Below are 24,100 nucleotides of genomic sequence, written 5' to 3'. Positions count from 1 at the left end.
AGGGCAAATGGCTAATTCTTCTTACTTCCAGCCTTCTGAATACATTACAAACACTTTACAACCTTTGACTAAGAATTGCTCACCTTGCTGGCTAAGACACAGTGGCAGGTGACCCATTAGCTGATGAAGAGCGCTCCCTCTTCTTGGTACGTGTCCTTAGCCTCGTATTATTGCTCAAGAGAGGCAGGAGAGAGGAGAAGGCCAAGGACATGGGAGCCAAAAAGAAAAGTTGCAAAAGGGATCTGGATGCTCCAATCCATTTGCAAAATGCCTGCCTGCTCACAGTCTTCCCAGATCACAGGACCCAGTGATGTCTCCAGGTACCCCAGGCACTCCCATCATTGAACAAGTCTCCAGTTCCTACTGCCCACAACTCCTGCACTGTTCTCTAATTTTCTCTTACATCTTTCCTTTCTTTTCTATATATGTATGTACATATATATATGTACATATATATGTGTGTATATATTTTTTTTTTTTAATTTTTTTTTTTAACATTCCTCTGGTGGCAAACCTAGACAACACACCACTCACTTTCGGATGAGTACAAATGAGACAGGGAAAAGGCGATCCAAAAGAGGAAAGACTATAAAGAATTAACATCTGCAAAGGAGATTTTCCCTGGAACTCCCCCCATCCTCTCTCTCTGACACACACACACACACACACACACACGCACACACACTCCTCTCTCAGCATTTCCTTCTACAGTGTAATTTTTACTCTGCCTTGTGATTCCAGATTTTAGTTCTTGCTACATTAGCTTGTTCAATTTATCTGGCTTTGGCTCTCATCTGGCGTTCTGAGAAGAAGTCCCTCTAGATATTTAAACCCATTTTCCTTAATATTTTAAAAATTAAACATAGACTGATTTTGAGCCTTGCCTCTGCCTCTTGCTGGAGACTAAAAGACCTTACGTACCTTATTGTACTGCGAATAAGTCTCCAGCGTCATCCTGACTGACTGAATCAGTGGTTCTCCGCCAAGGGCAATGGGAAATGTCTGAAGACATTTTTGGTTTTCACAACTTCGGAGAGAGAAGTGCCACTGGCGTCTAGCGGACAGGGGTCACAGATATTGCTAAAGGTCCTACAACACACAGGGCAGCCAAATAATGCACAACAAAGAATTATTCGGCCAAAACCGCCAGTTGAGAAACCACGGACTGTAGGAGCACAAGAGCAAACTCACCGCCACCTCCGTTTCCCATTCCGTTTTTAAACAATCGGGATAAAAAAAATAACCAAGACCGACCCTTCCTTAGGTAACCAGAGGTGAGCAGAGGCGGTGAGTGAAGTTTTCCCACCAGTCGTCCAAAGGGGAGGGGAGTGGCCTTGGCCTCAGGGCAGCCACCCCTGAGCAGGCTGAGGCCCCGCGCTCTCCTGCCGGGTTCAACCCTGCAAGTCCTGTGGGTGCGCGGCGACTGCACCCCCTGGGCTGTGGAAGTCCTCACTGTCCCCTCAGCGGCCCCGGGTCAGGCTCCACTGCCAGCCTCCTCGGCTGCACCCCGCCAGCCTGAGACCCCGGAGTTCGCCCACCAGCCGCGCCCGCCTCTCCCGGGGAGGCCTCGGGGCTGCTACTGCGCGAAGGACACGCCACCTTCTGCTAAATCATTTGCATATAAAAATATTTAATGCCCTCTGATATTTTTCCCCCCCTTTCTCTCGGCAAGAGAAGCCTAAGGCCACAAAGCCGGGTCCTCTTGCAGGGTGAAGGACTTCACAACACAGGCAAACAAATCACCACCACGGACAGCGTCCCGGCGCCCAGGAAACTGCGCTCGCTCCGCACACGGGATACACTTCAAAGCAACAAAGTAATTCTATCAGCTGTAGTGTTCCTTCTTCCCGTTAGAAGTCCGTTATTTTTTTTTAAATTTTTATTCTTTTTTGGTCTCCTTCCCGCGGTGCATAAATATCAGAGAAAAGCCGTCTTTGCAGTATTTGCGCCCAGGAGCTGTCGGCTCGGGACACGGGGTGCGCTTGGGTCTGCGTCCCGAGGGTCAGTTTTCGTTTTCTCTCCACCCGCGCGCGTTCTTCCCGAATTTATACACCAGCCTCCGGCCGTCCACGCGCTCCAGGATTTCTCTTTTGTAGTAATACCTGCAACACAGGGCACGGCGTCAGGGGGCCGCCCGGGGGGCCCGCCGGGGGCGAGCTGGCGGCGCCCCCCCCCACACACACCCTCGCGCCCCGAGACCGGACACCCCGCACCTCATGGCCCGGCTGAGCTTCTCGTAGGTCATGCTGCTGTTGTTCTTCTTTTTCCCCCACAGCTGAGCCACAGCCTCGGACTTCAAGAACCTGAAGATGCCCTCCGACCTGTCTTCCCACTTGATTAACCCGGGGTTCTTGTCGGGGTTCAGCAGGATGTCGCGGATGAATTCCCATAAGTGAGTCCCCCGCGGGTCTGAGAGCGGAGAGAGGAGGTGAGCCCGGGCCCGGGTCACAGCGAGGGCGGCGCCGGGGACACTCGGCTCTCCCCCGCCCGCCTGCAACGCCAGGTCGCAGAATCCCCAAGGACTGTACATTTCAGAAAGGCGTTTGCGAATGGAATGCACGGTTTTCTTTAGTTTGCAAGTCAGGAAACCGGGACACAGAAAGTTTAAGTGGCTTGGCCGAGGTTACCTAGTTAACTAGCGGCAGAGCCAGGAGGAAAGAACAGGCGTTCGGTGCCCTATTAGAGTGTCTTCTAAGTATTGATGACAAATTGTCCTGGATTCATGTCAACCTGTTCCTTCCCCAGAGGGCACCTTTCAACCACTTTTATTTAGCAAGTACTTCAGTTAAATCGATGGCACCCAGCACTGGGCTTCAGCGCATCAGTGTTTTCTGCACATCAATTGGGGTCTAGCATTTCAACTCCTAGAATAGACCAGGGCGGGGTCTGGCTGGGGTTGAGGGGGCCAATTTGGGAATGAAGGGGTAACGGTAATAAGATTAGCAACCAAATTCAGCTTTACCCCCGCTGGACTTGGGACACACAAACCCACCCCAGCCCCCCCCCCCCCCCTTGAGAGGCTGTCTTCATTCTGTTCTGCAGAATGACCTGGAGTAGGCACATAATGAAGAGGTCCAGTTCCCTGCAATTTCTAGATTATACCGTCTTGATTTATTTCTCCCCCCCCACACACACACCTTGTCTCTGATATTTAATACACTTTCATCAGTTCTTATTACCTGGGGAAATACAACTCCCAAGGAGCACTTAAGAATAAATACTCATTTCTTGGAGCAACAACTCCACAAAGCCAGGAAGCCAGCGTTCAGCAAAAGAAAACACTACTGCATCTCAGCGCAGCTTCTCTCCTACCTTCCTCCCCCTCCCACTCCGTTTTCTGGAGAAAGGGACACCGCGAACCCCACGCCTACAAGAGGTTCTTATTCACTGGGTGTCTCAGTTTTAGAACAAAATGGGAGCGATACTCATTCACTGGGGCTCCACTTGAGAAACAACTGCGGGGGGTTTCTCACCCTCCCTAGTCTGGGGTGAAGCAATAGAGGCAGCAGGCAGAGGGTGTATTTGTCTAAAAACTAGTGGCCTCCGATTACACCCAAGGTGAAGGGTTGGCTGAGCACCGTCTGAAAGCCGCACAACTCACTGTGCTTCTTGGTGTGGGACTTGGCAGGGGGGTCTTGTTCCTTCTTCACATCCGGTGACTCTGCTATGGAGAAAAACGAGAGTTAATTTACCTCTTTCCTTCCATTATCATGTATTCATCCACCCACCCACTTAACTAATATTTATTGAGCACCTACTACATGCCTGGCCCATTTCCAGTATGTGGCAGTGGAAGAAAATATTGCCATGGAAGATATTGTGCCATGGAAGAAAATATTTCAGGGTAAGAACTTGGGTTAAAAGTATGGAGACGGGACTAATTGATAATTTAATATAAGGTGGTGGTTACAGAAGAGACCAAAAGGGCGTGAGGGAAACAGCCATGCAGAGAGCTTGTGCAAGAGTCTTCCAAGAACATGAAGAGTAAGTGCAAAGGCCCTGAGGTCAGTGTGTGTTTGATATGGCCACAGAGCAGCAGGAAGCCAGTGTGCTGGTGAGCAAGGGGCAGAGGGTAGGGGCTGAGGTTTGGGCCATTAAGGCTTTGTGGGGTTTTTAGGATTTTAGCTTTTATTCTGAGAGAGATGGAAAGCCACTGAAGGATTTAGGTCATTGAAAGGGTTTTTGTTTTTTAATACAAAAATGTAAACATTTATAACAAAGAAAGATGGCTTTTAAGCCAAAGGAGTCCCTTTTTGGGCATGCAAAGTTACATTTTAATCAGCCTGACAAAGAAGCCATTGACTGGCCTCAGCTCAGTACAGAGGGCCACATGGACTATGGAAACACAGATTAGTTTAACAAATGACTCATTATGGTAACCCTGTGACTATCACCAAGGAGGAGATGACAGAAGCGGATCTGTGAAATAAAACTTCTTGGAAAGAAAACTAAATAATCTAGCTCTGTGTGTGTGTGTGTGTGTGTGTGTGTGTGTGTGTGTGTAGGCACTTTAGGTGTCCAAGGCAGAACTTAACAAAAAAAAAATCACACAATCAAAAATCTACCAATTTTAGTACAGAGTAATCCCTAAATGCAAACCAGTTTTGTTAAGAAACTGGGCCAGTAAAATGCATCTCTTCTGTGTGAGGTACATCGGGGCTTCCTAACCTAGGCTCCACTAACCCAGATGTGCCTTCAGGGGCATTTCAGACTGACTGAACATATATGCGAAGGGAGAGGGTCCATGGCATTCATTCAATTGTCAGGAGTGGTTCATTACTCAAAAAAGTTTGAATAAACATTAGCTCCTGTTTTCAATGTTTAAGAACAGCTACTATTATTGAGCATTTACTATGTACTAGGCACGGAACTAGGCACTTTACATGACTCATTGTATTTAATTCATACAATAACCCTATGAGGTAGGTACTATTATGACGCAAAGCTTATAGCTATGGAGAAACTGAGACACAGAGAGGTCAAATGACTTGTCTTAAAGTCACACAGCCTGAGAGTAGAGCCAAGATGTGAACATGGTCAGTTTGAACCCAGAGGCTTTACTCAAAACCACTATTCTGTGCCATTTCTTAGGCTGGTGGCACACAACAGTTTTGATGAAAGTCTTCCCTGCCAAGAATCGGGTTCAGTCCTCTAATGCTCTAGTTAGTGGGAAAAAGTAATTCCAATCTGACGATTCTGTATTTCCCAGTGCGTACGGACACACTTGCCTGTCTGATCACCAGCTTGTCACCGCGCTCCCAGCAGTTTCTCTGAGAGCCGTGGCAAGATGGGGGAGAGGGATTTAATGAGATCTGGTTAGAAAAGAAACCTCTTGTTCTGGTTAAGAATTCCTCCCCTGGCTTTGTCAGCAAGAGACCTGCACCTGCCTTGGGTTTCTCTGAAATCTCTAGCAGGACAAATTCACAGGAAATGCAAGGAGACTTCACTCTCCCTCCCTGTAGGTTTCAGGGTGAGGTTGCAACATCCCATCAGGATGTGACAATGTTGCGACAGGTCTGGCACTCGCCCCGCTTCCCAAGTGATACATCACTCTGACAGGGCCACGTTGTTCTTCAGACAAAGAGTGGCATTTACCCAGCGGGCCACAAGCAAAGCTCATCTCCAGATGGCAGCCAGGAGGGATGCAGGGCCTTTATGTCAAAGCCAGGGTTGAATTCAGAACAACCTAGTGTCTCCTAGTTTATTGGCCCCAATCGTTGCATGTGGGTTCCAAGCTGGTGTAGAATCAATTACTTTGGGGTTAGGGTAACTTTGTGAATAAGACAGAAAACTTAGACCCTCTTCCCAGAAAAATGCACATAATTATACACTGGTGAAAATCTGTAAGCAATTTCAGGGGTTTGTGGCTCACTAAAGAGTCCAGATTTGAAAACCCCAGGCCGGATAGACCACGGAGAAATTTTCTCTTTGAAATGTCAGGTGTTTTACCTAAGCTAGACCTCCACCCAGTTTGAGAAAGACCAAATAAAAGAAAAGAAAACCCCCAAATACAAATGTTTCCGTGGTCCTATGGAGGTATATGCAGCCAAAGGCTAAAGGAAACCCTAATTTCTTCCAGCCCCCTTGTCCCATGCTGTGTGGCAAGCTGTGGAATCCCTGAGCTGCCTTAGCACTAAATTCTTTTGATCTGAAGCCTCCCTTTAATATGCTGGCCTCTCCCCCGATGTCTCCCCCTCACCCCCCAAATAAAAGCCAGAACCTTTGAAGGCAGCCATGTGGTTAGGTGACTCATGCCCATAAAAGAAGGGCTCGCTCTGGGGAAGTGGTCCAGCTTGGCCTTCTCCCCCAGGGCGGCCAGGCCCTCGGCCAGGGTCCGGCCAGGGCAGGGGCAACACCAAGCCTCGGGTTGATGGTGCAAGAGCCAGATCGTGACTTCAGCTAAGCTGCTTAGCAAGAAGCAAAGATTAGAGGCATTTGCATATGATTCAGCTGTGAGCCATTTCTTTACGGGATATACAAATTTCAGTGTTATAATAGACTGTGCCACCCTCGCTTTAGGCTCAGCAAGACAGTGAGCACACACAGGGGCCTGGGTTGGCGTGATTGGCTCGGGGACTATCGGGCAGATCAGGAGCACTGGCAGCAGCCATTTCATGAAATGGGCAGATGGCAGGGAAATCAAAACAACCCGCCTCCCTCCTGCCTTTATCACAGAGGGCATCAGTTTACCCGGCCTCGCCTTCGCTCGGCTTGTAACTTGCATTAAAACATAGAAAGATATTTAACTGCATTCAGCTTAATGGGAGCTTGAAAGGTAAAGACTCAGGCGAAGGACAAAGGTCCTTCTTTGGGGGGGTGAGGGGTCTGGTCCCGTCCAATAGACACTAAACTATACTGAAAGGGATTGACCCACCCAGGGCTATAGTTAAGTATCCTACTGGCGGGCTCTGTTATTCTAAAGAATTTGCCAACCCCTGACCCTCAGTGGACTCTTCAAGTAATAATTCTAGTAGAGGACCTCAGTGTTATAATCGTGGAATAGGAATGAGGGATGGGGGATCCAGGATTGGGGGAGATAACCTAGAGCATATTTGTAAAGCTCATTTTAAGACTTTTCAAAAGTAGAGCAGGTGAACTCAGGAGACTGGGTTTTCAGTTACTGCCAATATGAAAGCAGAACTGGCCTCTAAGGCCCCATAGACTCTGAGATCCTAGAAGTCAGGATAGGGAAGAGAGAAGAGAGGCCTGGCTGCGAGGGCTGTAGAGACGTGATTAGAGCTTTTAGGTTTCCTAGGTGTCTCAAGACCTAACCACCCCTGAGGCTCAGGAAGTGGTTGGTTACTTCTAGTTGGAATCTTTTGCCATAAGCCAGAGACCCAACCAGATGGACGTGGGAGGTGACACCTTAGGAAGCATGCGAGGAAGTCAGAGGGTGAGCAGGTGAGTGGTTTCCTCAGCTCTGAAACCCTTGCTCTTGACTGAGTGGTGGTGATTGCCACAGAAATTTCACCTCGATTGGCTCAGTTCCCCCAGAAGGGCAAATCTACTCAGAGCCTATCCAGTGTTGGATCTGTTTCCTAATTTCAACAGATACTTAGAGTGACACATAGTATGGGTCACCTGGGGGGGGGGGGGGATAGAGAAATGAATTGGCCTCACTTCTTAACCTGTTCCAGAAGCATTTACACTGGCTCCCAGCCCTGTCTCATTCAAGGGTCCTGACCTGAACAAAACCTCAAACCGAAAGCTTTCATCATTTTGGTTCTCAAAAACATTCTCAAAAAAAGCAAAAAAAAAAAGAGGGAGAAGGGGGTTGATGTTTGATTCTGTGCTTTCTTTCCCAAACACTCACTTAAATCCCAGTTCTGAAGTTGTCCCAAATTCAATTCCAGGAAATTAACAACCCACTTGTGACAAGTCTAAGCTCCATTTCATAGACCCAGACAGATCCACAAGTTCTCACACAGATCAAGGGTCAACATGAACCCTCTGTTCATCTCCCCAATGCACTCATTCCTACACGGTACATGCCAATGTACCTATTTGTAAAAGGAAGGGGAAATCAAATCTGAACCCCCTTTCCCAGATTCCCAGCAGACCAACCCCCTCACTCAGTGTAACCTTGATTGGGTCATGGATAGCCCCCAGGTGCATCCAACCTTAACCAAACACAACTAATGTGAACATAATTCAAAAAGTGTAGGTTGTCTGACTGATTGGAGAGTCCAGATGAGCCATCAGGGTCACACTTCAAAAACTGACAAAACAGTGTGATTTTCAAGGTCCTGAAAATTTCCAATCGCTACCCCCTACCCGAAGACCATCTCCACAGATTCTCGGACTTCTGTTAGACATTCTTTCTCTAAAGCCAAATACAGTGTGTCAAAAATTAAATATAGCCTCTTACCCCATAAGTATACTCAAGTATGAGCAATTTTTTCAGATAATTTCCCAAGAGCAAGTTTTTGTTGAAAAGAGAGTTTTTGTTATCACAAGAGAGTCACTTGGTTTTACAGGAGACAAACACTTTTCTTAGAGTCATCCTTGCTGGTGATTTTCAATGTACAAATATTGGCTCAAAAGGAGATCTTGTATAAATAGTAACTCCCTTCCTTTCCTAGCCTAGGAATCAGAAAGGCTTCCAGCAAAGTGGAAATGTAGGATGTCTGTAATTCTCATAATGCCCAGTAAGAACTAGCATGAGGCACACTTAGCCTTTTGATATCAGGACAACTTACCTACAGGAAGGTGACTTGTGGTTGTCATGGAGATCTGGGCCCGGCAGAAAGTTTTGCTGTCCAACAAATCTGTAGCAATGAAAAGATAAAGGATATTGAAAGCCCCCTCCGGACGACAGAACTATTTGGCTATTAGAATAAGAAAATGAGGATGTGAAAGAGCATTAAGTGCTGGGGAGTTAGTTACCTACTGTGCTACCATAGTTGGTGTCATATAAATAGTTTTCTTCTTTCCAGGTGTTCATGATGGAAGGGTCTGCAAAGGACAGAAAATGGGAATGGTCAGCAATTGTCATCCCTGGGAGAAGAGTTTTCCTTTTCTAACTCACTGCTCATCAGAGAAGCATGAGGCGTAGGGGGTGGTCCCCAAAGAGAAGGGATACAATTCTGCTTCAGCCACATGTTACTTTATAATAATGCTACCCCATGTTTCTTCCAGTGTCCTGGGGAAATGGACTTTGTTATAGCTCTATCCATGTGTTCTGCACCTCTTGCATTTTGGGGAAAGTTGCAACAGTGAGATCCTGTCCTAGACCAATGCTTGGGTTTCCTGGGGAATTTTTTTCGTCTGCAAACAGCAGTGGGTAGGGTAGGTTCAGGAGCCTGGTGTGGTCTTGCATTCTACTATATAATGACCAGAATATTTTTACACTAGAAAAAGAAATTGTTGGCGACAAATAGATTCATGATTAATGAGCATCTTTTTCCAGTAATATGTCCCTGGGAGAATTAACGATGTTTCTGCCAGAAAAAGTTTAGTCAGATAAAGATCATAGTGTCTTTATTGCTGCAAATCCAGAGAGATGTCTCCTCAGGTTGGGTGAGAAATCCCTCCCTCTAGGATTTCTCCAATTAGGTTACAGGGCAACATAAAATTCTCAAAACACAAATCCAACAAACAACTTTTAAGAGTAGGGCTCCATTGTCTCATCTTGCAAAAGCACCTCTCTCTCTCAGCAAGCATGTCTCACTCTGATTGACTCCAGATTTCAGATTCAAAGGAAACTCCCCTCCACCTACCCCAAATGAAGCCCAACTCCTACACAGCCCCACAGCTGGGCTAGTCTCCAACAGAAGCATTTTCTTTCCTGGCTGGCCTAGAGCTGCAAGACCTGGCAAGGAGTTCTCACCTCATCCCTACAGGAACTCCCACCTTTCTTCTCTTCACAGATCAAGGCTGCCCTGGGCTCCCCTCCTGCCCAGGTTCTGAATTTCTGGGCCGGGCCGGGTGGTAAGCCACTGGCCGAGTTTCATTTTGTTTTTACAACATAAAAGGTATAAAACCTGAGTCACTGGCTAAGTCCTCTTGTTTACGACACAGGGATTTAGCTGGTATTTTAACTAATAGCTACGTGTTTGGGCACCCCAAACCCAATCTCTCGGGGTTACACCCTCTCTCCTTGTTGGGTCACCTCGTACACCTGTTGTTGTCTCTGAAAACAAACTGAACCAAAAGACTTGGAGGTGTTGGCCCCTCTGTGAGCCTCTTCTCCCCTCCTCCCTGGGTGGACCTTCTCCACCCTTTGGCTTAGCTTTTCTGAACTGGAGACACAAGAATGTCTGGATAGTTGAGGAGGAATTATCAAGTTATTTGGGACCTCTCTGTACCATTCTGGCTACGGTGGGGTTACCTGTCAGGTCACTGTGGGGTGGGGCACACCATCTCTGCTGAATTTTGTGTCTGCCTCTAGGGCAATCAGACCCATAGAGCACAGACAATCCAGGTAACCCAACCCCTGGTCTGTGGGGGAAGGGCAGGGCTAGGAAAAGCTAATTAACATGCTTAGCAGCTATTGTTTTTTCTTTAATAATGGTAGACTAGCCCCCTTATAAAAGAGCAAATAACTGCATGGGGCCAATTTGGGTTCTGAGTGACTCACAAATCACCCCTGGGTGAAATTCTGTCCTTAGCGACTGGCACTCAACCCTCAGGCAGGCCTGTGGCAAACTCGGTTGGCCCTCATGGCTTGCAGCCTCACTGATGAGGACCTGGGGAGCAACCCTGGAGCAGTGGCAACTACACAGTTTCGGGGTGCCCAGTGAACTTGGGAGACTTGCACAGGTCTCCTTATACCAAGGGGCTATAGGCCAAAGGTCAATGTGCAAGGATCTCTGGTTGGTGCAAGGCCACAGGGACAAATTCTAGGCAAGTACTGCCCCCTGCAAGACTAGGGGGGAGACCAAAAGCGCCCAGGTGAGAGGCTGGGACAGAGGAAGGAGAACAAAAACGAATATAGATACCATGGGACTGCAGACCCCACTCAGAGCCCAGAATAGCCTTTCATCTAAAAGTACACATAAGGGAGGAGTTGGGTTCCACAGCTGCCTTTGACAGCACCTCTTAGAGCCCCCTAGAAACCACGGCAAGTACAACAGCAAGCCTGCAGCTTCCTCTTTTCTGTGTAACACTCCATGGGGGGGGGGACACACCAGCCCTCCCCCTTCCCTCCCCTTCTCCTAATGTGGTCGGGTCCCGGACTCTGTGCGGTAGGAGGAGGCCCACTTAGACTGCATTCTCCCCAGCTCCTGGATGATGCCCTGACCAGGAGTGGGAAGCAGGGAAGTGTGGGCAGAATTAGTCTCACCATCAGTCTAGAAATCAGAAAGAGTTGGCAGTCACTGGGCCCAAGCACAAGGGATAAGGCTCACAGAGGGTGGCCCATTGGAGACAGCCAGGGAAGAGGCGTCCCTGGGTTTCCTGCCAAAATACTGGCCCCGTCCTGCTCCCACACTCCCTCGCATTCAATCCCAATTGTCCTCCCCAGGGCTCTGCCTACCAAGTTGGCTCTCTGTCTGCTACTACTCACCCGTTTGTTCGGTCTTGACAATGACATTGTGTGTGGACTGGAACAGGTCACTGCTGCACTGGCCTGTGAAGGACAGATTGGGAAAGTCAGAGCGGGCCCCCATGGAGCCAGAGCTTAAGCAAGGATGCAGCTGGCTTCTTGGAAAGGCATCTGCCAATCCCGCTGCATGATCACCTCTGTTTGCTTATGGGAGGGGGCTTCCCTCTCTTCATCTACAACTCAAGCTTGAACTTCCTGGCCCAGAAAATCAGTATCTCAGGCACCCACATTAGATGGAAATATTTGGCCTTGTATAGGGAAGGCATCCAGTATGGTGGAAATAGAACATCAGAAATCAGAAGGCTAGTTTTCCACTAATAACTGCAAGAACTTTGCCTTCCTGAGTCTTGGTTTCCTCATCTGTAAATTTAGGGGATTAAACTAGATAAAGTCATTACTAGATGGCATCTAAGGTACTTTTCCATACTAAAATATGATATGAAATGAAAACAAAATTACAAGGAAAACCATTTAAATCTAATTGACTATTCCCTCTGATCTTAAATTTAATCAAATCCATTTTGATTAGATCCAATCTATGAGATATGTCTGGTAAGTGCAGTGATTCTTCTCATCTTTATGCCTTGCAGCTCCTCTCTGGATGTGTCATAAATAAAAGCACATATATACATATGAGGAAATCTCATACGATTTTCCTCTCTAGCCAGATTATAAATATCTCAGGAGCAGGGTCATGCCTTTAAACCCTCTGACCTTCAGTTGTCCCATCTGTAAAATGGGTACAATATTTATTTTCTCAGAAAGTCATTAAATGAATCAACTCACTTAGCGTGCCTTAATAAATATAAGTTAATGGAATGTCCACAACAAGGTAAACAACAAATCAAAGGGGAGAAATCTTGCCATTAGGCACTTCCAGAGGCACCAGCAGCACCCAGTGAGACCAAACAAGTCCTGGGAGGTCAAAGATGGAAGGTCAAAGACAGCCACATCATCTCCCAGGGCTCCCTGCCACAGGCTTCAATCAGGGCAAAGCTTTAGAGGACTGGATTTCATTGGAGGTGAGGAGGTAAATATTTTTAATTCCTCAAATGTAAGTCTGCTCTTTCTGAAGATTCCTGGGGGTTATTTATAGAGCCTTGTTTGGTTTGGTTCTAGTAAGAGAAAAATGTGCAGTTGCAGCTGTGAGGTGGGGGAAGAAGGAAGTTCCCAGGAGCTGAATGAGGTCACCGCAAGTGGCCAGCACCACAGCCGGCACTGTGCCCAGGCTGGGTCCTGCTCAGCGCTGGTGGCAGCCGTCAGGGCCTGAATACGGCTCGGAGCCCTGGGCTCGTGCTGTCCAAGCGCAGCTGGCCGCCTCCGTAGGGGTCCTGCTGAGACAGGCCACTCGCCCCTCGCGTGTATCGCCGCTTTCCAAAACAGCGTGGTTCTCGGAGGAGCTAGTCTTTTTCTAGCCATTATCAGGGCAACCTCATGCCAGTGTCAAAGACATTCTGCAAGACGAGTCATGTGCCCCACCACGTCCGTGTGTGTCTCAGCTGTCACCGAGGCACAGCGTTTCAATGGTGCCTTCCTGGGTGCTGGGTGAGACCTCGAAAGAGAGACATTTGCCTCTAAGGGCAGCCCCGGCTCCAGAAATCACTGCAGAAACACCCTACATGTGTGCCGACCATTAGCTCTAAAACCCTCCCCCTGCCTTTTTTAATTAGTTAATGAAACTTTTAAGAATCTGTTGAAATATTGTAAGACTTTTCCCCTCCCCAAACACAAACATAGATCTAATTTTGTGTATCTTCTTACCATCTTAGGTTCCATCTTAAGAATCTAGGTCTAGAAGTTAAAAAAAAAAAAAAAAAGTAGCCATGATGACCTTCACAAGCAAGTAACTGGGAATTAAACTATCAGGCCCTGTTTGCAAGGCAGAGAAGAAAAGGTTTTCTGAGAGTAGCAAGTATCCTGTGACTATCCTGCTAGCACATCTGGCAAATTAACAGTAAGGAAAGAATTAAATTATATTGGGTTTGTATGGGATTAGACACACGTCGAAGCCTAGGCTTCGTGCCTGTTCTCTCACCGCCCTTCTGCTCCCCTGTCTTGGAAACAGTAATTTGGAGGAGGTGAGCCCGTCCTTTGAGTCCCTGGCTAGGAATCCTGCTGGCTGCAGCGTCCCAGCTCCTCCCACTGGCTCCGGGGGGGTGGGAAGGATAGTCACCGTTCCACTTGAGGTGCTGCAAGTTGCTGTAAAGGAGCTGGCCCGCCGTCCCCGCCGCCCGGATGAACTCCTGCAAACTCATGTTGCACAGGTGCTCGCCGTTGATGTCAAACTCCTGGAAGGGGATGCAGCTGGCATCCAGCTGGTTGGTGTCCAGGAGGTGCTGGAGCCATTCCCACACCTGGTACTTGGTCCAATACTGAGGATGGATTTCATGCCACTGGCCTCCAAAAAACCCGCTGGAAACTGCAAGACAGAAGGTGGTTCTGTGAGTGACCCGTGGCTGTTCCTGGGCCGAATTCCAGGCAGGAGGATGCTTTGCTGGCTGCTGGAAGTCATGAGGGTCACAACCACCGTCCCTGTGCTCCAGCGGGGACTGGGGCATGGGACAAGCTCTGGAGACGAAGCTCTGGGAAATGTGGCTTTTTCCAGCTGAGGTGGGGGCCGATCACTTAGGCTCCGTGCATCTTGATGCCCTCCTTAGTATAAAATACTTACTCCTGGGAGCTGGAAGAGGTCATGAGACCTGAAACAGTCTGAGATCATGAGCTCATTCCCCACCCTCCCCAAAGTCCCATTAAGGCTAAAGCATGGCTACAGTTTCAGCAACTTATTATTAGCTATTGTTCGTGCCCATATAGTTTTCTTTCTCTCTTCTTCCCCCTTTCTCTCTCCCATCTTTTTCTCTCTCACACACACACATATACACATATGTATCCCAAATTCAGACCATTTCCAGCCAAAAATGAGGCCTGAGAGTAAGGTTCTTTTCTCTGTGATGCCTTTGCTTCTGCCCAAAGTGGTCCAGGTCCCTTACCTGCTAGCTACGCTGATCTCCCCCTGCCCCACTGTTTTTATAGCTACTACAAGGTCATTACCTTAGGTGGATTCCCATTTTTTTATCCACTGAAATTAGGGACAAAACTGCCAAGCCACCCATCAAGGCTCTTCACTAGCTATTTATTCTTCAGGTGACCTATAACTTTTGCCTTTTTTTTCTATGTTGTTCTTTCAGGCCAGTTTCTATTCTACCAATCACTCCCTGTTGAATTCCTGTGCAGCTTTCAAACTCTGACCACCCCGTGAGGGAAGTCATCACAGGTTTCCAACTGACTGTGAGGGCTGCTGACCTCTGAGTCTCCAGGAGATGTGTTGGGCGTTTCTCCTAATGGCTTTAGTTATGTCCTGCTTTTCTTTAGGACTATCTAAGTACAGCCTTATTCTCCTCTATCAATTGTATGCCCAAGGTCATGGACTCTGTCTTACCCATCTTGGTATCTCCTATGAAAACTACCTTAGAGGCCTTGCCACCTAAAGCACTCTCTTTAGATTTTTTTAGTGGAATTTGTTGCTGAAGAAGAAATAATGTGGAAACCTGGAAGAGTGTGAGGTGCATTCACCAGATAGTCCATCCAAATACCAGTGCAGAAGAGAAGTTCATTGGAGCCAATAAAACTTGCTAAGCTTCATTTGAGCTAACCATTTATGTCTGGTTACCATCTTGTGCTCCCTTAAGAGAACATCATCAGCCCAAAGTCCTGGGGGATGGAGAAGGGAGAGCCAGCCTCTGGGGGCATGTAACAGGGCTGAGGGGTCTCACGGTCCCCTTGTAAACAGAGATCTAGGCAGAATAGCACTCTTCTGAAAAAGTGAGGGCAGGGGTAAGAGGAATACACTATTTCAGCCCACCAAGCTGAAGCAGAGGAAATCCAGCTGAACACGGCACACAAATATTCTCACAAACTCAAGGATGGGCCAATAGAGGAATGCATAGCACAAGAAAACTGTCCCTAACTTTTGCTTCAAGGTCACGAGAGGTCAGTACTTCTCAAACTCTAATGTAACTATAAATCACCAGGGAATGCTGTTCAAATGCAGATTCTGAGTCCACAGATCTGGGGTGAGACCTGAGTTTCTGCATTCCTAACAAGTTTCCACATCATGATGATGATGATGATGATGATGGTTTGTTGATACAGTTTGTGTTGCAAGAAGCTAAAGAACCCCTAAGGATTGGATTCCCATAACGCCCATGGCCTAGCCCTCAGTACCTCCAGAGGAGAGGCCGAAGGGGGAATGTTTCCAACCCAATCCCACTTTTCTCCCTTCTTCAGAACCCACCCACTGCTTCCAGACTTCAGAAGCACTAAGACCAGTAGGTTGAGATGATTTAGGCATGAAGGTGACTGCCCTGGGTAATAGCTGCCACTCACAGTGTGTACTTATACCTCATGGCTGGACAAAAGCAGCCCTACACCCTCAGCTTGGGCCCTGAAGGGGAAGCCAGTGGTGGAGACAAGGACTGGGAAAATCTAGTCTAAAATTTTAATTACATAGAAATAGTTCCAAAATATAAACACACAGTGGTTACACGGGATGTTTCCATTGCCTTTCAATCTTGGAGGTCTCACAAATATGACCGTTTAAGGATGGGATATATTTTTTGTGGTTCCATGAATCTTTGTTCCATTTTTCTAAAAGATCTGTGTTTCTATGACAGTACAGCTCTCGTAGTACAGACAGAGGCAATAACTCTCAATAACCCAACAACCGGCCTAGAATATTTCTTCACTCAACCTCACATGGTCCAGATTAAAGGATAGTTCCTGGTAGTGCCTCCTCTTAGTACTTGAAAGAACCAGAGAATTTTATATGAAGCCGACTGGGAAAGTCTCCCCATCAGCCAGTGGACTCATCAGATTCCTGAAATTTCAAGAGGAACACCTAAACTCCTATGAGTTCAGCTCTTCTCTGTCATTCATCCCCCACCCCATCAATCATGACCAGGAGCTGAGCCTTCACTGGGGCCTCAGGAAATTAAGAAGTAAAAGTGGCACCTAAGTTCTACTCCCTGCTGAACAAATTGCCTCGGTTTTCTCCAAAGCAAACAGAAAGAATGCTGCCTTACTCGAGGGCCCAGTCTGAAGAACCTCCCTGCCCTATTTGGAATCCTCCTTGGAGGTCCCTCAGGCAATCTGAGGCCAGGAACAGAAAATGTCACTGCCCAGAAAAGGCAGCAATTTGCTAGGACAGGTGACGAAGTAAGGGAAGGTCACCTGTGCAAGCTTTTAACCATGTTTGGCTGGGGTTCCGAGTTAAGAGGCGGAGCTGCAGGTGGAGACCAGCTGCCTGTTAGAGAACATACCCCTTCCATTACCCTTCCACGCCTTCTCAGACTCTGCTCTCCAACAGGCCGTTTCCATTTGTTAGGGGAGTCAGAGCAGCAGAGTCTCTGGCGAGGAGATTAGCAGCAGGTGCTGGACAGGGGAACGCCCAGAGCTTCTTAAAGCCACCGCAGTTTGCGGCACAGCAGTCTGCCTAAACTGAATGCCTTCACGAAGGGGTGTGGGGCCCTGATTCAGCAACAGCTTCATTCAGTCTCGCTTCTACTGTAAGCCACAGGCTTGGTCACCAAACCCTCCCTGAGCCCCACCAACCCCTCCCTCTTCTAATCAGTAGGTTCTAGATTAAAGCACTAACAGGGGGGGCACATGGTCTCCTAACAAATCTCTTCTTTCTGACAAAGGTAGGTCAGTGGAACATGAAATAGAAAGATGGAGCTGCTATAACCCTTGCCTCCTCTAATTCCATGCTTCCGCGCAACACACACGCACAGGTGCACATGCACGCCTGCGCACATGCATGCACACGCACACACACCTTTCTCTCCTATCCTATCTTGATAGCCCAAGCCAAACTCTGTGAAAAGCTTCAACAGGTGGCCTTCCCTGTGGACATCTCTTCTACAACCCTCTCTGCCAGGCTGCCCACCCAGAACCTTGAGTCTTAGGAGGAAACAATGAAATATGTCAAGTGGGCTTCAGTGTGGAGCACCCAGGGACCTAAAGAGGGCTCCAGCATGAAGCGTTTTCTCCATTCCCATGGTTCCTCACATCTCCTGCTGTATTTTTCATACATTAAGTTATAAACAAAGCCTAATGAAAGCAAAGCAAAAATCCCCATGGGGCATGACCCCCGCAGGGCCCCCTTACCATTGCACATGGGGTAGCTGTCTGTCCAGGCTGGCTGCTGGTGGAGGAGGTTGTTGCTGGGGTTGAGATTCATTACACCACTTCCTTCCAGAATCATGATCTGTAAGGGGATCAAACAGCCCGTTCAGTCAGTGCCTCTTGGACAAACGTCACTTGAGAGTACAGGTCGGAGAGTTAATTTAGGAAGACAGCAAAAAAGAATTTGTCATTCCAACCATTGCCTCCAAGGCATATTGCCACAGCCCTTTCAGTAAAAGCAAAACTCACTGGCAATTAAAAATTTCCAGGTCCAGTTTTCATATGCATGAGGCAAGGTTTTACAGCCACCCATTCATAAATGAATAATCTCTGATCAGGAATGAAGCGGAGGGAAAATGCAATACCTGTTCACAGGGCGCGTCTGGCCAGCAGCCAAGCTTTTTTTTTTCTTCTTTACAAAAGTGAAAATGCCAAAGAGATTTTGTTTAAAGTGGAATTGCAAACAATGAAAATCCAAGCTGGTAGTAGCACCTGTGTGAGAACCCGAAATCAGGCGTTTCCAAGTCCCAGGCCATGGGGGCAGCCCCCCACTCGTGCACCCAGCAGGCATCCTCAGCACAGATATCTGCCAGGGAGTGGGCTGGGGCCAGAGGGCCTTGGTCACATTTTACCTAGAGCTCCTCTAGTATCTGGCTCGGTGATGATATCAGGAATCCATTGGCTTCCCTGAGGAGATACTGCTCCTCCCCTTCCTTCCTGGTAAGGGTTCTGACTAGCTTTCTCTCTCTTTTTAGAATGCCACAAGCTTCAAAGGTGACCGATAGGTGACTTTCTCAGTCTGAGGGCTCATTTTCTCAGTAGAGGACCCAGGAGAAGAGCCTTGCTTCCATGGGCTTGCTTGAATGTTCTAAACAATGTAAAAATTTCATAGTTCAGAAATACTCTCTTCCCTTCTCCAGTACCTATAATGTTCTCACCCCCTAGCCAGGCGCCCTCCACCTGTCAGAATCCAGCCCCATTTGAATGACTGTTCAGTATTCAAAAGGAGAACAGCCTGTTTCCAGAGGCACTTGAACGATACCGACGATCTGTAAAGGTAACCCGTACTTCCTAAATGTTGGGGTGGGGAGAGAAAGCCAGCTCTCTAGCAGCAGATCATGGAAATGTTTCTGCCTGTTGGGGGGGAATCTTGCACCCTGGAGTATCCCCAACTTCCCCCAGGATCAAGGTGCCCACCCAGAGTGGTCCCAGACCTCAGACCCTTCCTCTGATTTAGCTACTGCTCCTCTGGTTCTGTGCAGGGCCTGAGAGGGGAGGGAGGGGCCCGGGAAAGGAATAAAAGTGCATTCATATATTCATTTATTCAACAAAAATTTATCAGTCTTATGATAGGCTGGGCTCTGTCTTAGGTCCTGGGGACAGAGCAGTGATGAAGAGTTAAATTAGGCTAGACGGAGGCCTTAATGGTGACTATTAACATCGTCACCATGGTTATTTGGCAAATATTGGGCCTGAATCCAGCCTAAGTAGAAGGTGGAAAGGGAAAGACAGGGTGGGAATGATGGCCACTGTGACAGTGACGGGACCACTCGAGATAAGACAGGAGAGCTGGGCTCTACGTGGTGGACCATGTGTAAGAGTTTCGAAGCCAGAAAGAGCAGGGGTTGACTCCAAGCTCCACCACTTACCAGCTAAGATTAGCGCTAACTCCAGCAAGTCATTCACCTCCCTGAGCCCCCATTTCCTCCAACGCAAAACGCAGATCATCATACCTACCCTGGGCACTGATTGGAGGTTAAATGAGTTTCTACACCTAAGTACTTGGCACAAACTAGGGCAGAGCAGGTGTCACTGTGAGGAGAGGCACAGCCTCTTTGGGTAACTCGAACCAGAAGCAACCATGAGGCTCAGTTTCTCCACACAATCACCTAAGGAAGGTGACTACGTTGATTTTTTTAAATATGTTTTTATTGATTTTTTAGAGAGAGAGAAACAGTGTGAGAGAGAAACATCGAGGTTGCCTCCCGCACTCACCCCTACTGGGGACTGAACCCACAGCCCCGTCGTGTGCCTTGACTGGGACGACACTCACCCACCTGAGCCACACCAGCAAGAGCGACTGAATTGCTTTTCAAGTTCCCTTCCAGAAACCTCTTTGATTCTCACCATCAGAGAAGGAAAAACCAACCCAAGTTAAAACTTTCCCTTTTTCACAATAACTAGGCCTTTCCCCATCCAGCTTTTTAGAGCGATCGGCCTAAAGCAAAGGAATCAGATGAGGGATTTCAAGGCAAAAGAAAACCTTAGTCCCCAGAGGGTGGCTTGGGAAGGGAAGGGGCATGGCCGGCCTCCTGTTTGCTCAAGGCTCGGCCTGTTCTTCGCCAAAATTTGCTCAACCACAAGCAATAAAAAGGTTACTGTTTAACCCTGAAAGGGCTGAAGCTCAGAGCCCAGCCCATCTGCATGGAGGAATAGGCCCTGCAGGTTGGGGGGATGGGCAGGGAAGACTTCCCTGAAACCCTTTCACAAGGATTTGCCTGCAGGGCTGTTTCTAAGTGACCATTTCAGTGGAAGCAAGACCTGCCCTGGCCAATTCTGAGTTACCTGCTGGGTTGGCTCAGATCTGTTCACCACTTCCCAAAATAAACCCCCAGAAGGCAGGGTGGTGTAAGGGCTAAGCACCCTGGTTTTGGAGTTGGGGAGAAGTGGGCTCAGATCCTAGTTCCCCTGATTACTGTGCATGACCTTGAGCAACTTCCAAGTCTGTTTAACCAAAAATGTTCTGATTTTCACTTTCTCCACCTGTAAAATAGGAACAATCCTACACTCAAAGCACTGTAAGACTCCAAGGAGGTCGGACGTGGAGAGAACTTAGCAGGTAGTAAAAAAGAATTCAGTCAGTGTCACAGGACAACATGGACCAATTCTCCCCTGGTGACCCAGTGCCCACAAGCCCCTTTCCTCAGGGAATGCATCATTTCTTGCCACGACCTTCTGGAGGCATCCACAGAGGAGCCTTAAGGACTACAAGATCGCAGTGCCCCATCACTGCTTGCCCCCCATGAGGCTGGCATGTGTGAGCACTCTCCCTCCTGACACCCCCTTCCCTAGGGAAAGCAGCCAGCATAGTGAGGGACCCTTTTTTACAGGGCTCAGTAAATGGTTACTACTCATAAAAGAGTTTATGTGGCTTAACCCTTAGTGAGTCACAGTTCACTCGAGCTCACCCAGCCTTGTGAGAAAAGAAGGTCAGTGTTTCTAGCCCAGCCTGCCATCGCAGGGACAGTGCCCTCAGGGTGGGCACAGAAGGCCCAGGCTCACACAGCTGAAGGCCCTTCACCAGCCCTATGCCCCTCTGGGGCCCAGTCCTTCAGGTGTAAAATGAGGACATCTGCCCCCCAATAGCCTCAGAGGACTGCTGTGGAGATCAAATGAGATAATGGATAATAAATGTGCCTTGAGAATTTTTTTATAAAGAGCATTATTACAACTAACTCACCACACTCCCCTATACTAATATAGAACTTCTATGGTACCTAGTGATTACTTTATGGGGTATGAAAAGTAATCTTTTTAATTTAAAAGTAGGGGGATTATTTACTACCCTTCTTTAAGCTTCCTACTTTACCTTCAGCGTAGCTTTTATTATTTCCTACAAAAAGGGGGGAGGGACACAAAGAAGAGCAAAGCATCAAAGATATGAGGGAGAGACTTGGAATCTTTGAAGTCTGGCTTAGAATTCAGGCTGCCTCTCTGAGCCATGTGCCCTCGAGTATGCTAACTTTTCTGAGCCTCAATTTCTTCCCTGGTTTAAGATGGAGAGTCATGAGAAACGTAGATGTCCTCTAGGCCTGAGGACAGCTTTGAAGGATAAATAGTCTAATGGGTTTAAAGGTGCCTAATCGGGCACCAGCACACATGCCCTCAATAAAAATCAGTTTCCTTTCCTTTCTTTAAACATCAGTATTTCTCTAACACACTTTACTTTTTCCAGGGCTGAAGAAGTGAATTCAGAGCCTAAGTAAGAAAGATTTCTGCTCTTTGAGTCGAAAGCAAGCTTGAAAAAGGACTCACCCCTCCTCATCTCCAGCTCAAAGGGGAGTTTGGCGGGGGGGGGGGGGCTCAGCCACCTGCACTAGGTGAAAAGCAGCAATTCTGAACCTCTGCATGACAGATGTTTGGGGCTGTGTGGTTCTTTGTTGCAGGGTCATCCTGTGCATTGCAGGATGTTTAGCTGCATCCCTGGCCTCTAGCCATTAGATTCCAGCAGCATCTCCACACACACGCACACACACAAATGTCCCCTGAAGCTAAATCACCCCCGGTTGAGAACGCTGGTTAAAGACAGAGGCCATGGAAGTGACAGCTCTGACTTTGATCTTGCTAGGGTGGTGACCTTGGGCAGTGGGAACAGGCATGGCATTAGTACCTACCACTAGGCTTGCGAGAGAGTTAAATGAGATAAAGGACAGTAAGGCCCCAGGACAGTGCATGGTACAAACCAAGCTATTGCATCCTAGGCGGAGGTTTAAGAAAATGCATGGGTATCAGGGCCAGCTTTGTCTCTTCCCAGGTGGTATCCTGGGAATTCAGCATAAATTGTTGCTAGGGCTATCAAAAAATGCACACACACATGGACTGTAAGGTGTATTTCAAACCCCAAGACTGAAATGCAATGTAGATTATCCAGGGTTTTTCCCCCTCTGCATTCTCTTATCCCCGCTTCACGTGTAGGAAAAATGGGGGGAAGAGTATTTGACTCCAGACCCCCATTAATCATCCAGACTTTCACACTGACCAAGGCGTCACCCCCTATGCAAAAGTTTGCAAGACTGACACCCTTGGAGACTGACACCTGCAACTTATCGGAAGAGGAGGAGCCACGCGTGCTACCCAGTAGACTACAGTGCAGATGGGAACCTCGCCTCAGGCCTCCAGCCAGGGCCTACTGGACCTTAGGCAGCAGCTCCCCTGCAAATGACGGGCCACGAGGGTTTGGCCAATCCGAGACTCATTTTTGCTGTGCTGGAGTGGCCCCTGCCTGCGTCGTGGCGGGAGGGGTAGGTCACTCCCTGCTCCCCACTTTGTTAATGGGCAGTTTCAGATTAAACACAAATGCCCACACAGCCCTAAATTGTCAAGGATTTGGACAACTTCTGTGCCACTCACACCTGGAGACAACCCACCACCCAGTGCGCATGCCTCCTCTAGGGCTTCATCAAAGACAGATGCCCTTCTAGCCCCAGCTCGACCACCCCACCTGCTGTGCAGATTCAACCAGAGTGTCTGTAAAATCCTCAGCATGTTCTCTCTTACACGGCAAGTGCCCAGACATGTTAGCAGTCGTTATAAGGACTGCCCGCAAGTCTCTCTCTAAACTGTGCTGGCTGGATTTGAGGACATTCCGGGAGCCAGGGTGGACTCTTCAGGGGCAGGACGTACAATGGTCTAATGGTCAGGCCGCCACACTTGAAATCCTGCCTGGCTTTGCCAAGTTACTTACTGAAGGGGCAAGTGTGGACAAGTAATTCAGCTTCTCTGGGCCTCAGTTTCCTCACTGATAAAATAGAGATGCTATGAAAAGGGTGTTGAAAGATAAAACGAGAGGATACCTGTAAACTGCATAGAGAAGTGTTTGACACATAGTAAGTACTTGTAAATATTAGCTGGCTTTTATAAGAATACTTGTTATTTATTGTGCTGTTACTATTTTATCGAACCTCCAAGTTGGAAATTGAGGGCCAAGTTCATGTCAAGCAAGGCCTCTAACCTCCTCCATCTACACAGTTCTCCCCAGTTTCAGCTGGCTGGCACAGTCGAGCCTAGAGCTGGATTTCCTGCCTCCCGTTCTGGGCTGCTGTGTGGGTGCATCATTAAGCTGAGCTATGAACAGCATCTCTGAGCCATTGCTCACTGAAGCCGTGCTGTGCCCCTGTGGGCACCATGCCTGCTCGAGGGACTGAAAGCCATCCCTCCTGCTCCCATGTCTCCCACAAGACACACTGTGACCAAGGTTGCCAGGAGCAGTGGGAGGGCACACCTCCACAGGCCTGGGTATCGCTCTGCGTTGCGCTCCCACACACCGTGGCTGGTTTGCAGGTGCAGTGGAGAGCCTCACGTCTAAAATGAGAGCTCCTGCCAGAGAGTGGCCAGAGAGTTGCTTTATCCTACAGGGTCCCTTAGCACGAGGAATGCTCAATTACTGCAAAGAATGGAGTCTAGGATTTGAGTAAGAGAGACAAAAAAGCAAGGGGAAGGAGGCACCACTGGGACTCTGGCAGGGAGCTGGGGCCATGTACCCCGGAACCCAGGAGGCTATGCCCAGTCTCAGGACTCCTATCAAGACCAAGGACTGCTCAACGGGCCTCTCCTCTTAAATACTCAGAGAGAACCTCCCAGCAGAGACAAATA

General features: G+C 48.2%; 1 protein-coding gene across 1 annotated transcript in view; it reads right to left on the bottom strand.

Moving 5' to 3' along the window:
* Positions 1 to 493: 493 nt before the first annotated feature.
* The window catches only part of EHF (ETS homologous factor), a 38,321-nt gene continuing 14,714 nt past the window's right edge, over positions 494 to 24,100 (bottom strand). The window contains exons 2-9 of the mRNA XM_081154382.1: positions 17,711 to 17,810; positions 13,719 to 13,964; positions 11,507 to 11,569; positions 8,887 to 8,955; positions 8,700 to 8,768; positions 3,602 to 3,664; positions 2,214 to 2,409; positions 494 to 2,102 (exon numbers count right to left, since the gene is read on the bottom strand). Of these exons, the coding sequence (XP_081010508.1) occupies positions 2,003 to 2,102; positions 2,214 to 2,409; positions 3,602 to 3,664; positions 8,700 to 8,768; positions 8,887 to 8,955; positions 11,507 to 11,569; positions 13,719 to 13,964; positions 17,711 to 17,807 (903 nt within the window). The 5' untranslated portion in view covers positions 17,808 to 17,810 and the 3' untranslated portion in view covers positions 494 to 2,002. The remainder of the gene's footprint in view (positions 2,103 to 2,213; positions 2,410 to 3,601; positions 3,665 to 8,699; positions 8,769 to 8,886; positions 8,956 to 11,506; positions 11,570 to 13,718; positions 13,965 to 17,710; positions 17,811 to 24,100) is intronic.

The sequence above is a fragment of the Miniopterus schreibersii genome (assembly GCF_964146895.1).
Source record: "Miniopterus schreibersii genome assembly, chromosome: 12".
Taxonomy (NCBI): Eukaryota; Metazoa; Chordata; class Mammalia; order Chiroptera; family Miniopteridae; genus Miniopterus; species Miniopterus schreibersii.
The sequence above is the reverse complement of the archived record's forward strand: the minus strand, read 5'-3'. Positions and strand labels throughout refer to the sequence as shown.